The sequence below is a fragment of the Anabrus simplex genome, chromosome 6 (genome assembly GCF_040414725.1).
Source record: "Anabrus simplex isolate iqAnaSimp1 chromosome 6, ASM4041472v1, whole genome shotgun sequence".
NCBI classification, from domain to species: Eukaryota; Metazoa; Arthropoda; class Insecta; order Orthoptera; family Tettigoniidae; genus Anabrus; species Anabrus simplex.
The window spans coordinates 60,663,585-60,683,586 of record NC_090270.1 but is presented as its reverse complement, the minus strand read 5'-3'; the positions used below and the strand labels follow the sequence as shown (position 1 = coordinate 60,683,586).

General features: G+C 35.3%; 1 protein-coding gene across 5 annotated transcripts in view; it reads left to right on the top strand.

Moving 5' to 3' along the window:
• Positions 1-928, top strand: part of LOC136876093 (Golgi integral membrane protein 4) — a 227,440-nt gene extending 226,512 nt beyond the window's left edge. For 3 of the 5 annotated variants that reach the window (XM_067149753.2, XM_067149750.2, XM_067149751.2), the window contains one exon: positions 133-928. In XM_067149753.2, the coding sequence (XP_067005854.2) occupies positions 133-272 (140 nt within the window). In that variant the 3' untranslated portion in view covers positions 273-928. The remainder of the gene's footprint in view (positions 1-132) is intronic. The other 2 variants (XM_067149752.2, XM_067149754.2) reach the window with 2 other exon arrangements.
• The last annotated feature ends 19,074 nt before the right edge of the window (positions 929-20,002 follow it).

Genomic DNA, 20,002 nt, shown 5'->3' with positions numbered 1-20,002 from the left:
TTAACTTCAAGCTCACAAACCTATCCCAGCAAAATAGTACCATCTGCAAATAGTAGAGAAATATTATGAAATATATAGTCTGTGTGTGGACTTTAAAGTGTCTGATTGTCATTATTTAATTTGTTGTTTCAGAGGATGATGACATGGACCAGATAGACTATGCTAACGATGGTGCAAATGGTGGTGCTGGAAGGCTGAAGCACATTAATCTGAAACAGCCTGTAGTAAATGTTGTGAATAAACATGATAGTGTGATAGTAAATCCTAAATGAAGCATATGAAAGAAGCTCAATGTTATGTTCATGCCCAGAAGATTGTGCAAGAGGACTGTAAGTATTATGAACGTGTTTCCAACCAAATTACTGGTGAAATCCGAGTGAAGCAGATTGCGAGTGTAAAGAACCAACGAATAAACTATTGTACTAATGTACACGAAAATGTATGAAAGTGTAGGTAAGACAGGTCGAGTACAAATGGCTCCTGTAACAACTCTAAAACCTACTTTCTATATATTTTTACGAAAGGGAATTCTGTTTTAAGAACTCCACATTGCAATGTTACTTATGCTATAACTTTCATACCTCTAAATGTCTTGGCAGACTTAGTATCTTTTATTTGGAAGTTTGTTATTACAGTGACACGTGTACATATTCTTATCGTCTGGTGAAAAGAGAAGTATATTTTTACTGTAATATTCTGTTGGAGGAGATCATGCCTGGTAGACATTTTGCAGGATGACTTCTGCCTCTGAAGGAAAGAGTAAATGAACAAATGTGAGAATGAAAATTTTGCTATATCTTTTCCAAAAGTGTACATAATATTTTTAATTCAGTTTGTGGGTCTTATTCGATTTTTATTCGTGTATGCAGAATTTCACTTATGACAAAACTGTTGTACTTATTTTTTAATAAATATTTATTCAAAGGTGTTGAGCCAGACATAAATATTACCTTATATAACTTTGTGTTTTTTATTATATTTCTGTGTTGGTGGTTTTTTTTTATAATTTTTAAGAAATGAATAGAACACTGCACAAAAGTTAATTTCTGACAGTCCCTGCTACTTTAGTGGTCAATCAATGCTATAACTGTCAAATTTGATAGGTTTAATCTTCATTGGCGGGAGCTACACGAGGGAAATGATCATGATCATAATGGCCCATTGTAAACTAATGATCTAGTTTCCTAAGTTGAGATATGCCATCTAAAAAAAAGAGCTTACAAGTTACTGTATTGTGCACCCACATAATCCTGACATACTAACCTTGAAATCTGTCTGCTTCATACATGATCAGGGTCATAGTTTTGGTATACTCAGTTGTCCTTGTATTCAGTGTTATGCAGATAAATACTGTATTTACGCAAATAATCCCCGCACCCTAACTTTAGGAAGACTGATTTTGAAAAAAAAAGAAACATTGACGCAAATAAAACCTGCACCCCAAGTTCATGCATCAATTTTTTTTAAAAAATACGCAGGTATTAGTTGCGTAAGTACGGTATATTGTTTACATATTCTGTCAGAGTTCTCTTCCAAAAGCCAAATTCTTGTTGTAATACAGTACACACCAGAGGTTATACAGCTTTTCTTACATGTAACACAGTGTTCAATTAGGTATATTAAAACATGAATTGTCAACAAGAAGCCATACTGCAATGATTATTAAAAAATGTATTGTTTGTTTCAGTATAGCAGTACACCCTCTCGTATCTGTTACAGAATTGTGACAGGGTCAGTACACAAAAAAGGTTGATAAACTCAGGAACAAATTCAAATCAATTACCGCTGATATGCATTTAGGGATGTCTCCCGGGTGGCACATTTCCTATCAAATGTTTACCGGTCTTTTCTCAAATGATTTCAAAAAGTTGGAAATTTATCAAACATCTCTCTTGGTAAATTATTCCAATTCCTATAAATGAATATTTGGCCATTATCTTCATATTCCTACTTTTAAAAACTCCTCTCAAGATTATCCATCTACAAATGTCATCCCAAGCCATCTCTCCAATGACAGCTCAAAACATTCTGCTTAGTAGAGCTGTTTGACTCCTTACTCCAAAGTCTTCCCAGCCCAAAGTTGGCGATATTTTCATAATACCACTATCAGAAATCACCCTGAACAAATTGCATTGCTTTCCTTTGGATCCTGTTCAGTTCTTGAATCAAGTAATCTTGGACCGAGCTCGATAGCTGCAGTCGCTTAAGTGCGGCCAGTATCCAGTATTCGGGAGATAGTAGGTTCGAACCCCACTGTCGGCAGCCCTGAAAATGGTTTTCCGTGGTTTCCCATTTTCACACCAGGCAAATGCTGGGGCTGTACCTTAATTAAGGCCACGGCCGCTTCCTTCCCACTCCTAGCCCTTTCCTGTCCCATCGTCGCCGTAAGACCTATCTGTGTTGGTGCAAAAAAAAAAAAAGTAATCTTGGTGAGGCAACACTGGAACTGTACTCTAATTGGTATCTTACCAGAGATTTACATGCCCTCACCTGGGCATCTGTACAACCACTGTTTACCCTCATAACCATATGTAGAGATCTGTTACCTTTATTTACAATCCCCTTAAAGTGATTACCCCAATGAAGATATTTCCATATATTAATACCTATAACAGTCTTCACTTCGGAAGGCACTTGGTTTGGTGTGCGCCTTGGTAAATCATGTGACCTTCATTCGGTAGCTTTCAGAATTGTCCTGGCGACCGCTTTCTAAGGTGTTGGTTCAAGTTTCAGTGATTTTTTCCAGTTTGTTCAGTGAAGTTTTTGTTGCTTGGAGTGTTGTGGTATTGTTGTTGATCAACTGTGAGATAGCAGAAGAAGGTTGGCAAACGTGAGAGATAATGTATAGGGCACATAGCTACTTCCTGCTTCAGAAGGAAGCTAGCGGGCCAGTGGACGATGTTGCCAAAGCACAGGAGCGCGTAGCACATGCATGTAAAGTAGGAGTGAGAACTGTCAAGAGGATTGTTAATCAAGCAAAATCTTCACTTCTGAGTAGCAGAAATTTTGTTTTAAAGTCTCTAGATAAGAATCCTCATGGTATTCAGAAAGTAACTGGAATAGATGGTTTTAATAAATACGTTCTGCAGCGTAAAACTTTTATGTTGCCGAAATGCGATATGATGCAAGCTGCAATGGAAGTACGACTTCTATGTACAGAATTTTAAAAAGGATTGGTTGTAAATTCAATTGTTGTAATGATGGAAGGAAGTTTGTAATGGACATTGCAACTGCAAAGGTGAAATTCCTATGGAAAATGCAGGAAATTTGTGAGGAAGGGACTGTACCTGAGACTTGTATTAATCAGAACCATACTCGAAAATGGTGTTGGGTGATGAGTGATGGACGAGGGGACAAGAAAGTTCCTAAAGGTAAGGGCTTAAAGCTAATTATGTGACATGCTGGGTCAGCAGAAACAGGGTCTTCTACTACTACTACTACTACTACTACTACTACTACTACTACTACTACTACTACTACTACTACTACTACTACTACTACTACTACTACTACTACTACTACTACTACTACTACTACTACTACTACTACTACTACTACTACTACTACTACTACTACTACTACTACTACTACTACTACTACTACTACTACTACTACTACTACTACTACTACTACTACTACTACTACTACTACTACTACTACTACTACTACTACTACTACTACTACTACTACTACTACTACTACTACTACTACTACTACTACTACTACTACTACTACTACTACTACTACTACTACTACTACTACTACTACTACTACTACTACTACTACTACTACTACTACTACTACTACTACTACTACTACTACTACTACTACTACTACTACTACTACTACTACTACTACTACTACTACTACTACTACTACTACTACTACTACTACTACTACTACTACTACTACTACTACTACTACTACTACTACTACTACTACTACTACTACTACTACTACTACTACTACTACTACTACTACTACTACTACTACTACTACTACTACTACTACTACTACTACTACTACTACTACTACTACTACTACTACTACTACTACTACTACTACTACTACTACTACTACTACTACTACTACTACTACTACTTTTGACTGAAGTAGGTTGGGAAAAGTCTGATGTAGAATGGACACCGAAACTCCCCATGGACTGAGTTCGAACCATGTAAGGTTACTGCATTACCAAGCTTTGTGTTTTTCTTTATTTGTTATAATTTTAAAAAAACATAACAATTTCATAGGAAAGAAAGGAAAAACTAATAGCAGGACACAAGAGGTATTGGGAATGAAAGCGAGCATCCAAAAAGAACTAGTCATAAGCGCTCCCTAGTGGGATTAAATCACTAATAGATAATAATAATTATGATCAATACCATAATCATATAAAATTTTAAGATTTCAACAGAATACTGAATACAAATAGAAGGGCACCTCCAGTCAGCGTGTGCACGAGGGATGGAGGGTCAGCAACATTACATTCATCCCATCAATACTGCCATTAAAACTGAGAGGACATCTCTTCTTGCTGAAGTTTACAACCTTACTTTTCATCCCATTTACCATCATACCATTGTCTGCTGTCTATCTCGTAACATTGTTGAGGTCTTCTTGCAGTCACTCACAATCCTGTAACCTATTTCTCTGTATAGTATAACACATACCTGCCAACTTTTAAAAATAAAAAATAGGAAGATTTTTCAATTCTTGGATTTCATCACGTATATTGTACCACGGTCTTGGTGAAAATAGGACAAGATAAAAGGCATACGTATCTACAGGTACAATGCAAATTGACCGTTAAATTAAAAATCTTAAACTATGAAAACATAAAAATGGTTACAAGAAAATGTACCTAATCATTCTCATTTATGACACATAAGTACAAATGTATATCACTCCGACACACGGAATAAAATGCATAATAGTTTCCTTTATTATACTGTAAAATGAACATAAATTTAATTTTATAGGAATTTTGGAGATAACGTTTATGTTTTGTGGCCATAACGTTAAGAGAAAATACCAGAAACTGTCACTGACACAACTCTCCAAAATAAATACAACTCATTAAAATTATGAACACAAATGCACTGAAATATGCAAAACTACCACATACAAAACAAATCAATATGTCTCATACATAATTAACATATGTCTTCAACAGGGGGGGGGGGGGAAGGACAGAATCGCAAGAAAAAAATACGTGGCCTACAACTCCAATGAAAGTACGCACAGAAATTATGTTAACAGAGCGCAAACCACTCAATAACAAACTTATTCTTTCGTCCCGATTAAGTGAGTCAATAGCCTCTCTCGCTTGTACGATGATTCCCATCCCGAATCCGTAGCTGTAAAGCACACACTGTTGCAGTGAGCGGGAAACATGATACACTAATGCTATGGACGATACACTCACCAAATAGAGCATCAAATAAATACGCTTGCAAAAAATTCAGTGAAATGTTTTTTTCTGCCAGTGATTTCCTTTAGAAGGACATACCTGTTGTATACTGACACATCCAAGAGATATAATTTTTTTTTTTTGGTACCTCCCTGGCATACCTCCTAGTACTCATTTGGGACAAATATTTCAGATATTGATACCGAAATGTTAAACTGAATATAACGAAGATGGCCTCTGAATTTTACAAAGCTTTCATCTATTGCTATATTCTCCTGAGGATAATATATGGCCCTAACATTTTGTTGGAGGTTAAATAATGTTAGCAGGATCACGTTTTTTTCTACTCTGTGAAGTACAGGAATTTTGAAGGTAAGAAAAATCTGCTGAATCTGGTGAAAAGTGATTTTCGAACTGACCAGTAAGATTGAAGGGTGAGTTTTCTTACATACCTCAACAGAATACAAAGAGCAAAATACCCCTGAATTTTGTGTGAAGTGTTAGGAAACAATTTATGTTTTGGTGTTTGAATTGCTATTGTATTAGTGGGCGGCATACCTGTTTGTTTTGTTCCCAACTTCTTCCCAAAATGTTATATTTGTGTTGTCATTCTGTATGTCAAAGGGTGTGGGTTCTAGAGGGAGTTGCCTAAGGATCATTGCTACTGCACCACTAGTCCCAGAAAACAGATTTTTTTTTTTTTTTTTTTTTTTTGTGGTTTGCTGCCCCCCCCTTTCCATTTCCATTGTTTACTTTTCATCTTTTTTAGCACTACTCGCACTCGACACTGTAACATTACAGTCATCATTAGTGGGGCGGATTTCTATGACACGTCATATTTTTTTCCTTAACTATGTATCATGTAGTCTTGTATTTTGAACACTTTTCCAAATATGATAATCAAAATTAAACAGGTTTTATCAGACATATAAATGAGTATTTAGTTTTGTGGCATATTTTGAACAAAATCTCATTATAACAACCTATTTTGGTAGTTTTCATTTGAATTTCGCTTTATAGAAGTAGAAATAAGTTTTCGTGATAGACTGGAATATACTTTTACTGAAGAACTATAGAAAAGTAATGTATGGAATGTTTGTAGCAGGTAACAGCCATTGTTTGCTGGTTGGGTCAATTACTGGAAACCGGGCTATTGTTTACACGGAAGAAGAGGCAATTCTGCAGTTATTTGCCATTGTTCATATCTCTCTCCTTCGCCCTTCCCTCTTCCTCCTTCAACACACTGAATGACCTTGGTTATTAAGGAAGCTTCAGTCATTTATTTGTTTTCAAAATGTCTAAAAGGAAAGTCTCGGTTAGTGAGAAGTTGCAAAGGTTTGTTCGCAAGTTCGATGAAAACATATTCAGTACCGAACAAGTGATATTATTCTCTAAATTGTGTGAGGTAAAAGTTATTGCCAAAAAATGCTTCACTATGCTACAACACTGTAACAGTGTGAAACAAAAATTATGTAACTAGACATTCAGCACTCAAAAATAGGCATGTTTGCGATTTGAAAACCCGACAAAATTCACAGTGTTCACGAATTTTGTAAGATCTCTGGAAGATGATAGTTTCATCTAATATTCCTTTAAAGGAATTTATCAACAGAAGCTTTAGACAGTTTCTTGAAAAATGTACAAAGCATCCTCTTCCCAATGAATCTACTCACAGGAAAGACTAAGCTATCTGACCCCTTGTTATGAAGATATATTGGATATAAAGAGACGTGGCATGGGAGACAGTAAGATATAGGTTTCAATAGACAAGACTACAGATGTGGATGGAAGATATGCAGCAAATGTGATTGTTGGCACGATGAAAGAAGACCGGCCTGGAGATACATTCCTCCTGACATGAAGTGCTAGAGAAGACAAATCATTCCACCATTGCAGTTCTTTTCGACAATTCAATGAATCTGTTGTGGCCAAACAGGGCAAAGAGAGAGCACATTTTTCTATTTGTAACTGATGCTGCTCAGTATATGGTGAAGGCAACCAGGGGGCTTAAACTTCTATACCAAAAAATGATACATGTGACATGCTTTGCACATGTCTTACATATGGTAGCTGAAGAAGTTATAAGTAGCTACCCTGAAGTAGATAAATTAGTATCCAACAGCAAAAAAAGTGTTTGTCAAAGCTCCCCTTCATCTTCAGAAATGTCAATGATAAGCACCTGCCTTGTCCTTACCTCCCCAGCCAGGTATAACGCATTGGGGGATTTGGCTAGATGCTGCAGTATGCTATTGCAACAACTTAATGTTGTGGAGAAGATCGTAAAGCCTTTTGATCCTGTAGAATCGTCTTCCATTAAAACTACTCAAAATTTACTTTCAAGCGTTACATTAAAAGCGGACCTGACTTACATAAAGTCTAATTTTAATTCTTTATCTGGAGCAATCACATGACTGGAAGCTTCAGGTGTGGAACTAACGATGCCTTGGGTGTTGTAAAGTACACTGAACAGGAATTAAAGCATATAAAAGGAACAGTAGAGTCTAGGGCCTGTAGAAAATTAGAAAATGTAGTGAAAAGAATAGCAGACATCTGTACCTGCATGGAATAAGTGACAATCTTTGTGGAAACCCTTCATCTGCAGATCTCCAGGAATTGTCTTCAAGTGAATTAACTCCATTATTCAAATACACTCCCGTTACATCATGTGATGTCGAAATAAGTTTTTCTCGCTACAAGATGATAATTGGCTACAACAGGAGAGGATTCTCATTCAACAACCTTAAGATGCATATGGTCATAAATTGCAACAATTGTGGTCATGGAGACTAGGCCAGGTTTGAAAGCTTCGTTCAAATAACACATATTTTGTGTATAACATAAAACTGAGTGAATATTGAACACCTGTAGTGTTTATGTCTTCCACAGAGTCCATCCTTGCCTAGGAGCATGCAGTGTAACCTTAATGAGTGCATGAACTATTCAGCATTATACTGTAGTTGATTTTTAGGTTAAGGATGTCAAAGAATTAAAATTATTAATACTCTACATTATTTGCAGCCTGTAGTAGTTAAGTGTTTCTGTATGTAATGTAGATGCTATTCATTAAGTCAAGTTTTGAATTTTTTAGGTCATAAATGCATACATATTTCTTACATTTTTAGGTCATAGAAATTAACCCTGCTGGTCATCACTATCAGAATTTTCTGATTCACTGTCATTTTTCTTGGATCTGTCACTCACTATCTCCACTGACACATCTGAAGTTTCTGGCTCTCCTTCATTATCACTTCTATTCAGAATATCTTAAATATCACCGCTAGCTAACAGCTGCCTTCACACCATGCTGCTCATCTACTCACCATTGATAGGGACAGACACAACGGGGAATGACTTTTCAAGGTCGACTATAGTGCGAACTGGTTGAGATAATAGAATGCAATTACCATTGCAAGAAAGGGCGACTCCTCTCTTCGATGGTACATAACATTGCAAGTGACTAATCTCATGTTTTAATCCGTATTGAAATATGTTGATATACAATACCAAAGTTTTATTATGAATCCACCTGTTCAATACATTATAATGTTGTCACATTTAAAATAACTTCATTAGTTAAAAAGTTATATATGGGACATGTTTCGTTCCCTTATAGAGCATCATTAGCCAAATCTGAATCTCGAATAATTGTTATTTACGTAAATAATGACTTAAGAACTATTAGAACATTTTTGACAAACTTAAAACTTATTCTATTAGAATATCATAAAATATAAAATCTTTGTATACATGGCTTAATTACATGTGCTTAATAGGAAGATACATTAAAATTATGGAAGAGAGAGTACTAAAATATAAAATGAAATAAAAATATATATATCCTGTCCAAAATCTTAGAAAGACGTGAAAATCAATCTTAGGAGCTAAATTTGAGGATTTTCTTGGCAATGAGATCTGGTAAAAAAGTTATTTATCCCTTGTCGATAAGAATCTATAAAGATTCAAATTTATCGTCAATTTGATGATTGATCGTGTAACAGGATAAATGTTGGTCTTCAAGAAATTTAAATGCTTGTTGTCATATGACCTCGGCGAATGCTGTTGAAATGATATGTTCTTATAGATGTCAACGACCGTTCGTTGAACTAATGGATTTGATAAGGATGATTGAAAGGGACGTAAATCAACGTTTGTATTGAAAGCTGCTGCTTGGTTTATCTTGTTGAATGTCTGTAACAAGAAAAGGAATCTTGTAAGTAATCGGAATTTGTGTTGCTAGTTAAGAGTGTGCTTCTAGAAACTTCACTTACCCCTCCAATTGCTGTTTGTCGGTTTGGTGTTGTCCAAGGTTATGTGGTGACTGTCTGTTCTGTGTCTACTCCTTGTGTTGTAAGAGTGAGGTGGTGGGGGTTGAGGGGAGGGAGTAAGGGTAGGAGGAGAAATGTTTGTGGGTGTGATTTTGGAAGGGGAATGTCTAGTAGGAGCGCAGGGAGGGGTTGAGTTCTTTAATGTTGGATGATTATTAGTTGTTTTGGGAATGAAAACTTTGGCAAAATTACTTTTTTCTAGATTAAGCGTCTTTAATAGTTTCGGTAATTGTTCGTGTAACGGATTTCTTATTTCAATTTCGTCATTTAAATTTTTTTCTTTATTGAAATACTGGTCTAAGTGGATATAAATATTTTCTAATTCTGTCATTAGTTTACCTTTTTCTATCTTCTTTATAATTTTTAGGTCTTTCTCTATGGTTGTAAATTGGTGGCCTGACTCTCTCATGTGAGCACTCATTGCAGAATGTTTGTTGGGCTTTGTAGCATTAACGTGTTCTAAGTATCTTGTGAGAAAGTTACGGCCAGTTTGGCCAACATATGAACATTTACATTCTACACATGTTAATCTATAGATGCCAGAACTTAGATAAGGGTTATTGTTGGAATTTATACTATTGTGGTTTTAAAAAATGTTTCTGTTTGTATTTTGTGTTTTGAATGCTACATTCACATCTCGTTTGTTGATAGGGTTAGTTATTTGAAAAAAGGCTGGATTGGTGAATGTAAATGTTGCGAATTTGGACGGCTTAGCTTTTTCGGGAGTAAGATTAGTTATTAACCTTTGTTTTACTTTATTGATGATCCGATTTACTATATTTATTTTATATCCATTTATTGAGGCCAGATCTTTTATAAAATTGAGTTCCTTTTTTAAGTCACTCTCTGAAAGGGGGATTTTGAAAGCTCTATAAACTATACTGTAAAAAGCCGCCTGTTTATGTGATTTTGGGTGAAGGGAATCATTTTTTATCGTTAGAGGAGCGTATGATGGTTTTCTAAATATTTTAAATTCAAATCTATCTCTTATTCGTGTTACATTAATATCCAGGAAGTTTATTGAGTTGTTAGTTTCATCTTCTTTCGTAAATTTTATATTTGGGTCAATATTATTTAAGAAATTTAGGATTTTTTCACTATCATTTTTTTGCTATCTATTATGACAAAGGTGTCGTCTACATACCTGATCCAAATGCAAAGTCCATTTATTTTTGTGTTTATTTTGTTTTGCTCCAAATGATCCATATATATGTCTGCCAGTATGCCCGACGTGGGGTCTCCCATTGCTAGGCATGTTTGATGGTAAATCTTTTTATTAAATGTGAAGTAATTATTGTTTAATACAAATTTCAGTAGGTTTACGAATTCATCTATTTCACATCTACTTAATTTACTGTATGTAAGGAGATTGTGTTTGATGATATTGATGGTTTCTTTAACCGGTATATTTGGATATATGTTGGTTACGTCGAATGAAACCATTTTATGTTGTGGTTGTAAATTGAATTTTCCTAGTTTATTACAAAATTCTATTAAATTTTTGATTCTCGAATTGTTGTTAAATTTGTAATGTCTTTTGAGGAAATAGTGTATAAATTTGGATGTTTTATACGTGGGACTATTTCTACTGTTTATCATAGGACGTATGGGTACGTTGGGTTTATGTAATTTGGGCAATGCCCTAGCTGTTGGTAACTTTGGATTCATATTTATCATTTTTGGTGTTCTTGTTCATTAAATAAAAAAGTAGAATTCTTGAGGATAATTTTTAGATTCCGTTGAATCTTATTTATGAGATCCTGGTTTACAACAGTGTAGGTTTTGTCTGAAAAGAAATCTTCTGTTTTTTCAATATAGTCATTTTTATTTAAGAGGACTGTGGTTTCACCTTTGTCTGCTTTGGTAACAACTACATTATTTTTGTTAGTTTTGTTTTTAGTGTCATTATTTCTGTTATGAGAGTGGGATTAGAACTTTTGTTTATTTCCCTTATGAAAGCCGAGAGCTTCTTTTTAACTTCAAATCTGATGTCGTTTTGTATATCTGGTGTTCATTTATTCAAGTTTGATTCAACTTCTGCTACTACATTGATTACGTCTTCTACTTTTTGAGAGTTAGGTCAATTAAATTTTGAACCTTTATCTAATAGGTTCATTTCATTATCAGTGAAGTTTGTGTTTGAGAGATCGATAGTGGTAGTGGTTGGAATGTTTTTAAGGTTAGAGTTAGGATTATTTGCTCTATTGTTAGATTTGTTATGATTTGGTTTGTTTTCTTTTAAGGGTGTTTGTTATCTAGGGTTTTTTGTTTCTTGTCTAAAACGTCTGCAAGTTTCTCTGTTATATGATTTTGGATAGAGTTCCATTCTAAGGGAGATAATTCTTGTGCAATTTCCAAGTGTGTACGATATAATTGCAAGTTCAAAAATGATTTCTTCCTATAGAGAGCTTTAATTTCACTTTTCAGCCAGATCCAATTTATTTTGTTTTGAGTATCTGCTACCTTTGAATTAGATACTTTTTTTCTTTGTATAGATTTTAAAAACCTAGGTACTAATTTACATTTCAAACATTCTTTCAAGAACCAAATATCTTTGGATATCTTACCGATTTTGATTTTGAGATACAGATATCTATTCTTTTTGTTTGTGTTAGCCTGGTTGGCTATTTCATTGCAAGTGACTAAAGACCTACAAATTATAAAGAATATAGAAAAAGGTAAACTAACGACAGAATTAGAAAATATTTATATCCACTTAGACCAGTATTTCAATAAAGAAAAATTTAAGTGACGAAATTGAAATAAGAAATCCGTTACACGAACAATTACCGAAACTATTAAAGACACTTAATCTAGAAAAAAGTAATTTTGCCAAAGTTTTCATTCCCAAAACAACTAATAATCATCCAACATTAAAGCACTCAACCCCTCCCCATGTATAACTTTTTAACTAATGAAGTTATTTTAAATGTGACAGCATTATAATGCATTGAACAGGTGGATTCATAATAAAACTTTATTATTGTATATCAACAGATTTCAGTACGGATTAAAACATGAGATTAGTCACTTGCAATGAAATAGCCAACCAGGCTAATACAAACAAAAACAATAGATACCTGAATCTCAAAATCAAAATCAGTAAGATATCCAAAGGTATTTGGTTCTTGAAAGAATGTTTGAAATGTAAATTAGTACCTAGGTTTTTAAAATCTATACAAAGAAAAAACGTATCTAATTCAAAGGTAGCAGATACTCAAAACAAAATAAATGAGATCTGGCTGAAAAGTGAAATTAAAACTCTCTATAGAAAGAAATCATTTTTGAACTTGCAATTATATCGTACACACTTGGAAATTGCACAAGAATTATCTCCCTTAGAATGGAACTCTATCCAAAATCATATAACAGAGAAACTTGCAGACGTTCTAGACAAGAAACAAAAAACCCTAGATAACAAACTTACACTCTTAAAAGAAAAACCAATCATAACAAATCTAACAATAGAGCAAATAATCCTAACTCTAACCTTAAAAACATTCCCACCACTACCACTATCGATCTCTCAAACACAAACTTCACTGATAATGAAATGAACCTATTAGATAAAGGTTCAAAATTTAATTGGCCTAACTCTCAAAAAGTAGAAGACGAAATCAATGTAGTAGCAGAAGTTGAATCAAACTTGAATAAATTAACACCAGATATACAAAACGACATCAGATTTGAAGTTAAAAAGAAGCTCTCGGCTTTCATAAGGGAAATAAACAAAAGTTCTAATCCCACTCTCATAACAGAAATAATGACACGAAAAACAAAACTAAACAAAAATAATGTAGTTGTTACCAAAGCAGACAAAGGTGAAACCACAGTCCTCTTAAATAAAAATGACTATATTGAAAAACAGAAGATTTCTTTTCAGACAAAACCTACACTGTTGTAAACCAGGATCCCATAAATAAGATTCAACGGAATCTAAAAATTATCCTCAAGAATTCTACTTTTTTATTTAATGAACAAGAACACCAAAAAATGATAAATATGAATCCAAAGTTACCAACAGCTAGGGCATTGCCCGAATTACATAAACCCAACGTACCCATACGTCCTATGATAAACAGTAGAAATAGTCCCACGTATAAAACATCCAAATTTATACACTATTTCCTCAAAAGACATTACAAATTTAACAACAATTCGAGAATCAAAAATTTAATAGAATTTTGTAATAAACTAGGAAAATTCAATTTACAACCACAACATAAAATGGTTTCATTCGACGTAACCAACATATATCCAAATATACCGGTTAAAGAAACCATCAATATCATCAAACACAATCTCCTTACATACAGTAAATTAAGTAGATGTGAAATAGATGAATTCGTAAACCTACTGAAATTTGTATTAAACAATAATTACTTCACATTTAATAAAAAGATTTACCATCAAACATGCCTAGCAATGGGAGACCCCACGTCGGGCATACTGGCAGACATATATATGGATCATTTGGAGCTAAACAAAATAGACACAAAAATAAATGGACTTTGCATTTGGATCAGGTATGTAGATGACACCTTTGTCATAATAGATAGCAAAAAAAATGATAGTGAAAAAATCCTAAATTTCTTAAATAATATTGACCCAAATATAAAATTCACGAAAGAAGATGAAACTAACAACTCAATAAACTTCCTGGATATTAATGTAACACGAATAAGAGATAGATTTGAATTTAAAATATTTAGAAAACCATCATACGCTCCTCTAACGATAAAAAATGATTCTCTTCACCCAAAATCACATAAACAGGCGGCTTTTTACAGTTTAGTTCATAGAGCTTTCAAAATCCCCCTTTCAGAGAGTAACTTAAAAAAGGAACACAATTTTATAAAAGATCTGGCCTCAATTAATGGATATAAAATAAATATAGTCAATTGAATCATCAATAAAGTAAAACAAAAGTTAATAACTAATCTTACTCCCGAAAAAACTAAGCAGTCCAAATTCGCAACATTTACATTCACCAATCCAGCCATTTTTTAAATAACTAATCCTATCAAAAAACGAGATGTGAATGTAGCATTCAAAACACAAAATACAAACAGAAACATTTTTTAAAACCACAATAGTATAAATTCCAACAATAACCCTTATCTAAGTTCTGGCATCTATAGATGAACATATGTAGAATGTAAATGTTCATATGTTGGCCAAACTGGCCGTAACTTTCTCACAAGATACTTAGAACACGTTAATGCTACAAAGCCCAACAAACATTCTGCAATGAGTGCTCACATGAGAGAGTCAGGCCACCAATTTACAACCATAGAGAAAGACCTAAAAATTATAAAGAAGATAGAAAAAGGTAAACTACTGACAGAATTAGAAAATATTTATATCCACTTAGACCAGTATTTCAATAAAGAAAAAAATTTAAATGACGAAATTGAAATAAGAAATCCGTTACACGAACAATTACCGAAACTATTAAAGACGCTTAATCTAGAAAAAAGTAATTTTGCCAAAGTTTTCATTCCCAAAACAACTAATAATCATCCAACATTAAAGAACTCAACCCCTCCCTGCGCTCCTACTAGACATTCCCCTTCCAAAATCACACCCACAAACATTTCTCCTCCTACCCCTACTCCCTCCCCTCAACCCCCACCACCTCACTCTTACAACACAAGGAGTAGACATAGAACAGACAGTCACCACATAACCTTGGACAACACCAAACCGACAAAAAGCAATTGGAGGGGTAAGTGAAGTTTCTAGAAGCACACTCTTAACTAGCAACACAAATTCCGATTACTTACAAGATTCCTTTTCTTGTTACAGACATTCAGCAAGATAAACCAAGCAGCAGCTTTCAATACAAACGTTGATTTACGTCCCTTTCAATCATCCTTATCAAATCCATTAGTTCAACGAACGGTCGTTGACATCTATAAGAACATATCATTTCAACAGCATTCGCCGAGGTCATATGACAACAAGCATTTAAATTTCTTGAAGACCAACATTTATCCTGTTACAAGATCAATCATCAAATTGACGATAAATTTGAATCTTTATAGACTCTTATCCACAAGGGATAAATAACTTTTTTACCAGATCTCATTGCCAAGAAAATCCTCAAATTTAGCTCCTAAGATTGATTTTCACGTCTTTCTAAGATTTTGGACATGATATATATTTTTATTTCATTTTATATTTTAGTACTCTCTCTTCCATAATTTTAATGTATCTTCCTATTACGCACATGTAATTAAGCCATGTATACAAAGATTTTATATTTTATGATATTCTAATAGAATACGTTTTAAGTTTGTCAAAAATGTTCTAATAGTTCTTAAGTCATTATTTACGTAAATAACAATTATTCGAGATTCAGATTTGGCTGATGATGCTCAAAAGGGAGCGAAACATGTCCCATATATAACTTAACTAATGAAGTTATTTTAAATGTGACAACATTATAATGTATTGAACAGGTGGATTCATAATAAAACTTTTTTTGGTACATAACATGTCGGATATTCAAATACCATACACTGTTGCGGAGTTAATTTGAAGGATTCCTGTTTCACACATGATCAACTCTACGTTGCTTCTCCCGGGTCAGACAAGCTGAAAATCTCTTTGTGCATGCACTAGACAACAAGACATCAAATGTAGTGTGTAAAAATATTTCAAATGAAATTACTTAGAAAAGAAACATTTATTAACAGATTATACCTGAAAAAGTGTACCATTAATTAAAACCAGAACAACATGTTTCGTTCTTGAAAGATTCTCACAATTGTAGGCTTGGTGTTCTCCACCTAATCAATACTTGTATAGTGTTAATAATATGTATGTATATTTAAAAGTACATTATAAATGCAGGACTAGGTGTGGGAGATGTGGGGCTTGAAAGTGCCTGACTTGGTCATTGAATGTATTAAAATGAGTAATAATTTACTGGTAGGATCGGAGTGAGAATATACTCTAGAAGGCTGCGATGTGTACTCCTTGGTTTTATAAACCATCTTTGATTCATCTGGCAGGAGTATGATGATCTCAGAACCATCACAGTTTGAGTCTATCTGTATTTTCCATAATTCTTGGATATAAAGCAGATACTTACTGAAACAGCTCCTTAACGATATCATTGAGGCAGTAATCCTAACCGGCAAAGAAAAAAGAAAATCGGTTTTCATACTAAGAATTCCATTGAGATTATCTTATAATATGACCATCAATAAGGCTCAGGGTCAAACATTCCACTATTGCGGAGTTAATTTGAAGGATTCCTGTTTCACACATGATCGGCTCTACGTTGCTTGCTCCCGGGTCGGACAAGCTGAAAATCTATAGTGCACGATAGGATATTTGAGGCTACTACTGTACACAAACACCAGTGGTCTGCGGTGGGTATTTGTGGCTATGAGGTAAAATATGCAAACACATACGTCTATTTTGTATATAGTCGGCCACTTTCAAACCGCACATCTCCCACACCACCACAGGTACAGACACCGTACTACTAGAGTGCACGATGGGATACTTGAGGCTACTACCACACAGACACCAGTGGTCTACGATGGGTAGTTGTCGCTGCAGGGTGAAATATGCGAACACACACGTCTATTTTTATATATAGTCAGCCACTTTCAACCCCCTGATCTACCACACCACCACAGCTACTGACTCGCAACCACTATAGTGCACGATGGAAGGCTTGAGGCTACTACCACACACAAACACCACTGGTCTGCGGTGAGTATTTGTGGCTGCAAGGTGAACGAACACACGTTTATTTTTATAAATGGTCAGCCATTTTCAACGCCCTGAGCTACCATGCCACCACAGCTACTGACACAAAACCAATATGGTGTACGATGAGAGATTCGAGGCTATTACCACACACAATCACCAGTGGTCTATGGTGGGTATTTGTGGCTGCAAGGTGAAATACCTTATTTACTCGCATATAACTCTCATTTTTAACCAAAAATGAGTGTGAACATTTTCGGTGCATGATATATGCGGGGATTTGTGTGCGCAAGATCACATTCTCGAAAAACGTCAAATTTGCATTAGGCTATTGAAACAAGACAAGTAGCATACTTACCCTGTTCATTGTCACTGCTTTCAATCTCTGAGCTATTCTCGCGTGCATAATTCTGGTCACCATCCCATACTGCATCATCCTGACTTCCGTCCAACGCATTTACGATGCCTGTCTTCAAGAAACTCTTCAGTCGACATCACAACTCATGCCCGCATAACCCAATCACACACGAGTTCAACTGACTGCTGGCGTCAGCTCACGCTTCCCTTCTGCCATCCATTCAGCGTACAATATATGTACGTAGTCCTTGAATGGCTTGTTGACGGAAACATCTAAGGGCTGTAGATAATGTGTGAGTACACCAGGAATTACGAGATCAGTTTTTATTTCCTGACGACATTTCTTCATGTCTTCCACCAAGTGTCCGCGGAAACTGTCTCAGCAATGGGCGCCGAAGCAGTGCCCCTGGCCGTGCTCCCCACACCATACGGACCCAGTCCTGGACAAGAGCCGTATCCATCCATCCTTTCTCTTGAACTTGTACGTGAATGCCTTTAGGAAACTTCGCTTTAGGCACTGTTTTTCGTTTGAAAATTATGTACGGTGGCAGTTTTCTTCCATATGCGGTTATTGCTAGCATGACAGTGCAACGCTTTTTTTCACATCCAGTTGTATGAACAAGCACGCTAGATTCTCCCTTTCTGTTGATGGTGGAGTTGCGTGCCATGTCGAAGTTTATCACGGTTTGATCTTCACTGCCAATTTGAGATAAGAGGTAATTGTTTTTCTTCCGCATTGCTATCTCATGGCAATGAAAATCTATGATTTTGTCGCTGAAATCACTTGGCATTCACTGACAAAGATATGTTCGCCTTCGCAGACACAATGCCTTTTGTGTCATGAATCTACAGATCCAACCCTGGCTCACTTTCAGATCCAAACAGCTGAATCCTGTAGCATCTTGTGCGAGAATCTAAAGTCATCATTTCACTACTCTGTAACGTTATGAAGCAACTCATCTTTCGGTTCAGCAAACTTACCAGTTTTTGGCCTTCTGAATGCCTTACGTGTTCGGTTGGTGGTTTCTAGAGCAGCTTTCTGTTTACACCAATAGCAAACATTAAACTCAGTCACACTGAACTCTCGACACGGCTCTGTTACCATGTTCTTAAGCATATTTTATCACTTTGAGTTTAAACCCAGCTGTATAACTCCCATGTTTCTCCATAACTTAAGGATCGACCTACACAAGAAAAGATAAAAATTTCATTGTTCCGTATTGAAAAGTATCACAGTTAAAATTGAAATAATAAATAAAGAGGTTCAACCTATTCAATACAAAAGAATAAGATGCAGTGATTACATTCTTATTTAATAATAAGTAGAAGTGGTACCGGTTTCGACCCTAGTCCAGGTTATCATCAGCCGATTAAAACATGAAAAACAATGCATAGGCTGATGATGACCTGGACTAGGGTCGAAACCGGTACCACTTCTACTTATTATTAAATAAGAATGTAATCACTGCATTTCTTATTCTTTTGTATTGAATAGGTTGAACCTCTTTATTTATTATTTCAATTTTAACTACACAAGAAAACTTAACAACAATGAAACATGAAGACAGAATACTGGTAATGTCGACAATACAACAGATGGACGATATGTAATACCGTGATCACTTGACTGCCTGGACAGGGAAACACTTCCAGTTCATGTGATCAGCTCTGCAGACGGGTAGCGATAAACATATTGACAAAGACAGAAGAGTGAGAAGGATGGGTGAGTGTGCCTGACTGGCTAGGAATGCGGCCTTGAGGCGGGGGCTTGCGAGTTAGGTATTTTTGTTGCAACTAGCCTCAACCGTTCTGCAGGTAGAAAGAAGTAGAGTTTCTTGTTGTACTGTCACGTACAAAGTACCGTAACAACAATTGGTATAGTCCTAATATTTAATGTGGGCACATCCATGGAATACCCAAACTTTATTTCGTGTATGTATCGTATGTCTTTATGACATCAGAAATTAATGCGAGTTATGTGTGGGGACTTTTTTCCTGCAATTTCAAATGTTAAAAATGGGGGTGCGAGATATACGAGGTGGCGAGTTATATGCGAGCAAATATGGTAGATGAACACACATGGTTATTTTTATATACAGTCGGTCAGTTTCAACCACCACAGCTACCGTCGCACAACCACTATAGTACACGATGGGAGACTTCAGGCTACTACCACACA